This window comes from Diabrotica virgifera, chromosome 2 (genome assembly GCF_917563875.1).
Source record: "Diabrotica virgifera virgifera chromosome 2, PGI_DIABVI_V3a".
Taxonomy (NCBI): Eukaryota; Metazoa; Arthropoda; class Insecta; order Coleoptera; family Chrysomelidae; genus Diabrotica; species Diabrotica virgifera.
Window position 1 is genome coordinate 134451356 of NC_065444.1, and position 8971 is coordinate 134460326.

Consider the following 8971-nt stretch of genomic DNA (forward strand, 5'->3'; position numbering starts at 1 on the left):
CCAGAATTAAAGATTTTTTCGTGCCAGAGCTAGTGGCGAACCTAGAAATTTGCCATGGAAGGGGAAACTTGCCTTAGGAGGGAACTTCCAATGAAAAACCAAACAAAATACATAAAAAAGATAAACTCAGATTACATAAATAGAGATAAATAATAACTTATAGGCATTAAGTTTCCTTAATTTTCATAACTAGCGTGTTTATTGGGTTAAATTTGTCTTTCTCTGGTTTCGATTTCATGTCAGCTAATACATTTTTATGTTCCCCGTATTTTTCCTCCCCGTAGATTCGCCTCTGGCCAGAGGGCATTTTTAACATCTGTTTTATCGGGAACGTGCGTCATCGTGAAAATATTTGCAAGGCTATAGCATGTATAATAGGTATATAAAATAAATAATCATAAACATTTCAATATTCATTTCAGTACTGTTTATTTTGCCGCATACTGTATATGGTTACTTCCCAATAAGTTGACAGCTGGTCCAGATGGTGTACCTAATTATCTCCTAAAAAAGTGTATCTGTACTATTGTTAAGCCGTTAATGTTATTGTTTAAGATCTTTAGATACTTCCATGTTTCCAGCTGCTTGGAAGGAGAGTTTTATTGTTAAGAATGGACAGAGAGATAATATAATATAGAAAATTATCGCAGCATATGCATTCAATCTGCAATACCAAAGCTTTTAGATAGTCTTGTTGCTAAGCAACTCCCTTGGCTGTGTAAGAGTTTAATTTCTGATTAACAGCAAGGCTTTTGCATGAAAAAATCAACTGCAACAAGTTTAGTTTGCTATCACTCTGGCGTAATAAGCCAAATGGAAGATCATAAACAAATATATGCAATGTACATAGATATTTCCAAAGCGTTCGCTCGTTTTGACCACCAAATTCTCTTGGAGAAACTGGTATTATCTGCCGGTTTTCATAATATTAAATTTGTTGAAAGGATTAAAAGCTTCTCATCTGGTAGAATTCAGCGTGTCAAGATAGGAAGTTATCTATCTGATACTATCAAAGTTAGCTCTGGTGTTGCACAGGGTGAACATACTTCTCCTCTATCTTTTAACATATTTGTTAATGATATAACTAAGTGTTTCTTAAATAGTAAATGTTTGATGCTAGCTGATGACTTAAAATTTTGGAGAGTTGTGGATAGTGTGGTCAAGCTTTTATTTGTTGTAAGATGATTTAGATCGATATAATTGGTGCAATCAGAACAGACTCTATTTAAAGGTTAAAAAATGTTGTTTTATAAGCTTCTCCCGAAAAATCGTTAGACATGAAGCAAACTACAATTTAAATAACCAACTGAATTGATTCTTTTCACCACTAAGGACCTTGGTGTTACGCCGGAGGAAAAGCTCTCTTTTGTAGAACACCTTAATATTAATTATATCTATAAATGCATCAAAACTTCTGGTTTTGTCACCAGAAATTGCAAACATTTTTCTATTGAGGCAACTAATAGTTATTTATGTATTAAGAGCGAAAAGTGATACATTATTGATTGAGAGTAAGAGTTACCGTTCGACGCGTAGCGGAGAGCGGTAAATTACTCGAAAGCGATAATGTCACTTTGCGCTTGTAATACATACAACATTTTTTCTACAATTACTTAATAAAATGAAACTATTTTTAAAGCATTAACTTTAGTGTACATATTTTATATCTGTCATTATAATGTCATAACATTAACTTTTATATCTTTCAGTTTGAATGTTCAATGTGTTTGTACTGTATGGTTGTAAAGTTGCTACGGACGACGAGCGTAAAATCAAACTTTACGCGCTAGAGCGATAAAATGACGGTACTCAGTAAAGGTTAACTTTTCGTTGCCATTAACAAGCGAAAAAGTCTTCTTTATCAAGTGATTGTAGAAAAACTAGTTTATTGCTGCTTAGTAAGAACCCTTTTGGAATAGTTTGCTCGCCATATTTCCAGCTTCACATTGACACTATTGAGAGAATACAACACCGATTCTTAAAGATACTGCGCTTATCACAGGCTTATTATTATTGTTAATCATGATTATTCTGTTCTTGAACAACAATTGTCTTTATTCCCACTTAAAGTTCGTAGTGATAGCTCAGGTTGACTTTTTATATTTATAAAAAGATTATAAATGTACTTATTGATTGCCCTCATCTTTTACGTCAAATTAATTTTAATGTTCCTTGTCGAGCCCTACGTCATCATAATGTTTTCACAATGCCTTTTCATAACACCCGTGTTGAGCTGCCCCCCCACCACTTGCAAAAATCAAAAAACAAATAGCCCTGATTTATAAGCTATTTATGAGCTTTCATATTCCGCAAACTAAAAATTTTGAGCTCGTTCCACTGAGCAGGAATTTAATACTTTAGTGGCCCTGACTCAGCCCCCCACTACTTAAAAATAGGAATATTGAATCGGTTTTTGCGGCAGAATTACGAGCTATTTATGAGCTCTTGAAATTATATAATTTCGATTTTTGAGCTCATCCCCTTCACCCCCAAACAACCCTTTAATTGATTTAACTTAAGAGAAAAATGCTGAGAAAACTTAAAATACATCGTATTGCGGATATAATTCCAATAGCTTATATTTATACTCTAAGAATAAACTATGAAATCACGTGCATTTCGATTATTGAGCTACAACCCCTTCGCAAGAAAACCACCACCCTATCTTTCCGGCTTAAGAGAAAGTTGTACTTAAAATGCATTAAATTAATTAGTTGGCGACTACATATCATTTAATAATTTATAAGCTTCCAAATTACGCGCATTTAGATCAGTAAATTGCAATTTATTTTGTATAGTGCAGTCACTGAAGGTAAAAATCAACGATTACCTTCAATTTCGGTGAACCTTCATCGATTTTCACGAAAATTGGTCAGTGGTTAGAGGATACGTCAAGAAACAAAGGTGACATGGTACCACCTTGCGCCTTTACCCTGAGGGTGGATACCGCCCCTTCTCGGGGGTGAAAATTATTTTATAAAAAATAACTGCACAAATCTATAAAAGAACAAATTATAAGCAAAATTTATTATATAAAGTTATTAAAATAAGTCAATACTTTTTAAGTTATTAAAGATCAAAGATTTTAATTAGTCGTGAAAAAATGCTTGTAAATCACTGAAAAACTGTAAGTTTTTACAAAAAAGTTAATAGTAGTTTAATTCGTATAGCTTATATTCTAAGAATAAACTCTTAAATCACGCACCTTTCGATTATAGAGCTACAACCCCTTCGAAAGAAAACCATCCCATATTCCCACTTAAGAGAGAGTTGTACTTAAAATAATTTAAATTAATTATTTGGCGACAATATACGCATCTCAATTATTGAATTGCCATTTTCTTTCTATAGTGCAGTCACTGAAGGTAAAAATCAACTATGACCTTCGATTTCGGTAAATCTCCATTCATTTTCACGAATTGACAATAACAAGTTGCAGTTTTAGCCTGGGGTATATGTCACCCCTTCTCGGGGGTGAAAATTACTTTTATAAAAATAACCCCAAAAATCGAGAGAGGGACAAATTCTAAGCAAAATTTGTTATATAATGTTATTAAAACAAATCAATAATTTTTGAGTTATTAAAGATCAAATATTTTAATTTTTGTGAAAGAAAATGCATGCTTTAAAGCGATTTTTCATAAATAACTCAAAAACTGTGAGTTTTTACAAAAAAGTTTTCATCACTAAAATTGAACCTAATATAAAATATAATAAATTGCTTACTTTTTTTTTATTTAAATTTATGTGTCTTGGCTGCAATGGCCATTGACACAAACAATATTGGTTATACAATAATTAATTACAATAAGGACTTAAAACTAATTATGATAACAGTTAATTTCTTAATCTTAAATAACATTAGATAAAAAGTATGAAGAAAAAAAATTGGATATACAATCATGGGATATAGAGACGTACAACTAATTATTACAACAACTATTAATTATTAATTATAATGATTATTTATTAATTACTGAATTTTGAATAACAGGTAGAGATTATAAAGACAAAAGATCATATTGTGTTAAATAATTGAATGTCTTTCAAGAAACTAATTAGATTACGAAGTTGATCGGACGAGTTTAAAATATCTTTAATATTTGACTTAAGTTTATGTTGATTTCTCTGCGTCACTACTGAGGACACTCAGTAAGGATGTGTTTCACGCTTAAAACACTAAAGCAAGTTTGACAATTAGGCTTCGGTTCAGACTTCATTAAGTATTCGTGTGTGTATCGGGTATGTCCAATTCTCAACCTTCTAATGACTGCTTTTTCTTTTCTAGTCATAGTTGGGAGTTCAAATATATTGACAGTCTGCCGGTTCTCATGTAATGTGTTTTTGATTGTGTTCCAGTGGATTTGCCAAGAGATATGTTGTTGCTGCTTAAACATCTGCTTCAAATCACTACGGATTTGAACATGTTCTTTTGAATGCTGACCATTTAGGGTAGAGGCTAGTTTGGCGACGTGATCTGCTTTTTCATTACCGGGGATACAAAATTTGCAAAAATGGGCCCTAAATAACCCCCCTATTTTGGCCCACCTTTGAGAGATTTATTGTAAAAGCTTAGTTTCTCGACAAAATTCGTTTAAAATTACTCATACCGAATTTCATCGAAATCGGTCCAGTAGTTTTTGCTGGGTGGTGGCGACATACGTACGTACGTACATACATACGTACATACTTCCGACATGTTTTTTTATTAGATTTTTAAACTCGGGGCGACTCAAAACGTCGAGGAAAGGCAAAATCTGAATTTTTTTTTGCACGATCCTCTAACTTTATCTATTATACTACGTACCTATGTAGTACCATAAAGTAAAAAGTTGTCAGATATCTGGATTATTCAAACTCCTAAGAAAAATCTTACTTCACTAAACTATACGTAGTTCTAAAAAGTAATTATATTTAAATTAAAAATAAATTGTATAAGTATAAATCTATATACCTAATGATAATATCTCATTTTATTATTAGGAGTCTCATTATTCAAAATCGGAAATGGACAAAAGATGGAAAAAAGTTATGTTTAACTTTTCGCACAGTTCTAAATTTCCTCTAGTTATTACATTAAAAGTAGATCATGATGCAATTTTAAAGTCCCAACCATCTATTAGTGAAGATCTGTGCATATGTACTTCAAAATGTCTTAGAACAAACCGTCCAAAGTAAGTAAACAATGATAGCTTTGCTTTTTTATTATATATCGTATAGCTCCTTGTGTAGTATTAGATATATTATTACATCAAAGTAGATTATAATTTCAATATAAATCAATTCAATATTTTTTTGCTACAGTCGAACCCGCTTAATAGAGTACCGGTTATAATAATATCCCGGTTTATGGAATATAAATTTACCCGACGTTTTCATTTACTCCTTAATAAATTTATCCGTTTATTGCAATACGTATTAATAAAGCAATACCGCTTATAAGAATATTGTTTTTCAGGTCAACGAATAAATTTTTACCTACAATTTCGAATTTCCTAAAAATTTAAATTATGTCTTGTACTATGGTTTCTAGCCAAGGGCTTCGAAGGCCTGTAAGTAGTTGCTGTTTTATTTATAATATTTGGGTTTGTCAGATGGGTAATAAATATTTTATTGCGTTGTTATGAGTACCAATTCAATCGTTTATCGACAAATTCAGTCGTAAAATAATTTCCTTTGTCTACACACTATACATATTGCCACCCAGTTGCCTGTTAAAATTTTTAAGAAACAGTTCGCCCATCCTTATCGCTTGTAAAGTTTTAAAACGTTTTCGGGATACCCAAACCATTGTAAATTTTTCTAATTTTTATAATTCAGAGCAACAAAAGTAACTAGTATTTTATGTAACAAAAAAAAAACAAGTTACAATTACCGATTATTTTTCAAGACTAAATAAATAATTTTCTTATTAAACATATTATGTATTTTAATACGAAAATTTTTACATATTCTATATATTGCATACATTTCATATTAATTACTGTATGCATCCACATAATATAATGTAATTTGGTTTTTTAATAAATACGTTACCCTATTGTATTATTGACATAAAAAGACCTAAAACAATATAAATATACATATTAACATAGTATGTACTATTATTACGTATATTCGGTACACTTATTACGGCTAGCCACCAATGATCGGGTTATAAGAATATTTTTGCTTAGCACGAAGGCTTTTCCAATAAGCGGGTTCGACTGTATAAGAATTATTAAAAATAGTGTAGGTATCTACTGTTTTGTAAACATTATAAATAATGTGTTACCTTGCACCGGCAGTAACCTTATCGATTCAGCAAAGTATTAATAGTGGTCACGACCTGACATGGAATTAAATACAGTAATACCCCGAACTTACGCGATAGGTGGGACCGAGCGATAATCGCGTAAGTCGAATTCGCTTAAGTCGGGGTATAATTTCGTATATTATGTATGTATACAGTGCTAGTCAAAAGTCCGTACCCCCCTCGTATCTTTTGAACGGTTATACCTATAATAGTGAAATTTGGAGGAAGAAAATAAACGGACGTAAGCTTTTTAACTAGTCATGACTGGTAACGTAATAGTGACAGATGACGTTACAGAGCTACTGTGACCGATAATTTTAAATGGGACCTTATGGCAAGTGATACCTCATTTGAAAGGTATTCAAAATACCTATTCAGTCATACTAATTTTTTGGGTTTTAGTTGATTTTGATTTTGGTGAATAAATTAAATAAATATAATATTGTAGTTTCGCATTTAATTAATAAAAATTAAAATGTCCGCCTATGGTTTTTTTGTCACAAAAGTTGACGTTTTTCAATTTTCTAGTAGGTTTTACGTCAACGTCAATCTTTATGACAAGTAATCATATGCGGAATTTTGAATTTTTATTAATTAAATGCGAAACTACAATTTTATATTTATTTCATTTATTGATCAAAATTAGCTTAAACTCAAACAAAATTAGTATGGCTGAATAGGTATTTTCAATACCTTTCAAACGAGGTATCACTTGCCATAAGGTCCCATTTAAAATTATCTGTCACAGTGGCGCTGTAAAGTCATCTGTCATAATTACGTCACCTGTCATGACTAGTTAAGAAGCTTACGTCCGTTTATTTACTCCCTCCAAATTTCACTATTATAGGCATAACCATTCAAAAGATACGAGGGGGGGTACGGACTTTTGACTAGCAACTAGCACTGTATAAATTATTTTAATTGGGACCGGAAGTTAAAAAAAAATGCAATTTACTTTATCAGCACTTCCCGCTTCTCCGCTTTCTGCAATGCTATGTCAATTACAGCGACTTTTGAATCGGCTGAACCAACCATTACTAGCTTTAAACTCTTCATCTTTAGCGATTTCTTCAGCATCCTCCTTCAATCTATCAAAAATTAGCTTAGCTTGGGAGCACACTGTGTTCTGCTCAATAGGACAATTTTTTACATTCACCTGATTATTACACCATAATTTTAACATTGTCTCCATATCGGCGATAATACCATAACCGTTAAGTAAAGGTACCGTTAAGTAAAAGTGGCTATGGTACGATGGTTGAATTCAAAGATTGTGCACTTTTTACAGCATCGAGAATTTTTTCCTTGCACTTTATAATTGTTCTGACCGTCGATTTCGTAGATCAAGCTTCTTTGATAATTCACAAAATTTCATTTTTGATTCAAAATCTTTAATTACGTTAAGTTTACATTCCAAATATAACGTTTTTCTTTTCCTATTTGATACAGGCGGAACAGTTTTACTTCGTTTGGATGACATTAGTACTCTTTCTAGTCTTCTTAGATATAAAACAAAAAATCCCTTTATAAAAGTAACCAACACCTACTCCATTAGACAAAACTGTAGATAAGAAATACCTAATACAAAATAAAATCGCTGATTCCGTGTGAAAAGTTCAAACATGTATAATACATTGGATGAGCAATAGTGTGTGGCTGGTAATTCTACCTCGTCCGTCGATAACTAAACGATTGTGTGGCGCTCAAATAATGAAACAAGATTTTAAAATCGCATATCAAATAACAAATCGAAAAGATTTGAAAATCGCGTAACTCTGGGTTCGCGTAAGTCGGGGTAGCGTAAAGTTGGATTTATAGTTTGACGTAGCGTAGACGTAGACGTAACTTAGACGCACTGGAAAAGTTCAACACCGAGTTTTGTGTACTCTTGTTTATAAATGAACGCAAGCGCCTGACGGAACGTAAGATAAACGTAACGTAACGGAAGAGTTCACCAACTTTCATCTTTTACAGTGCGTTTCTTATGTCTGGCCAATCAAAATCAAGAATTTTGTTCTGTCACCCAAAGCCCAAAGTGGACACGCCCTCATACATTTTGTGAGCTTAAGGTGTTTATTAACATATTCGAATTTTGTTAATTTTGTTAAAATTAAGTTATTAATTTAATAAAAATATATCATGGTGTAGTTTCTTTATTTCAGATAAATATGAGTTGTTTATTAGTCTAATTCTGGGTTATCCACACATATACGATAGGTAAATCCAATAAACATTAAACATTTTAAAGACTAGGAAATGAAACAAAATAGTTGGAAATACCACCCTACCTCCTTTTCTATGCACGGCACTAAGGAGCATACCTTCGTGTATTTCCTAATCCATGTAACACCAAAACGGATACCTATATATTTATTATAATAAATAATAGTAAATAAACACAAAGTTTGTTTACGGTTCGTATAATTTATAATTTATAGCATAGGCTATGTTGTTGAATTAAGTCATTCTTTCTACTCATGCGCAAAAATTCCGCTACGTCGAATTATAAATTGGCATATTATTTTCTTACGTTTCCAGTCCGTTTCTTCCGTCTCCGTTGCGTCTACGTCTACGCTACGTCAAACTATAAATCCAACTTAAGTCGAGGTATTACTGTATATTTAAGCAGGCTGGAGAAAATAGAAATAATAATATTGTCGTAATTATTCTAAGATA

At 32.0% G+C, this 8971-nt stretch overlaps 1 protein-coding gene across 2 annotated transcripts in view; it reads left to right on the plus strand.

Annotated features, from left to right (window-relative positions):
• Positions 1-8971, plus strand: part of LOC126879634 (uncharacterized) — a 162134-nt gene that overhangs the window by 37381 nt on the left and 115782 nt on the right. For both annotated transcript variants that reach the window (XM_050642819.1, XM_050642820.1), the window contains one exon: positions 4984-5174. In XM_050642819.1, the coding sequence (XP_050498776.1) occupies positions 4984-5174 (191 nt within the window). The remainder of the gene's footprint in view (positions 1-4983; positions 5175-8971) is intronic.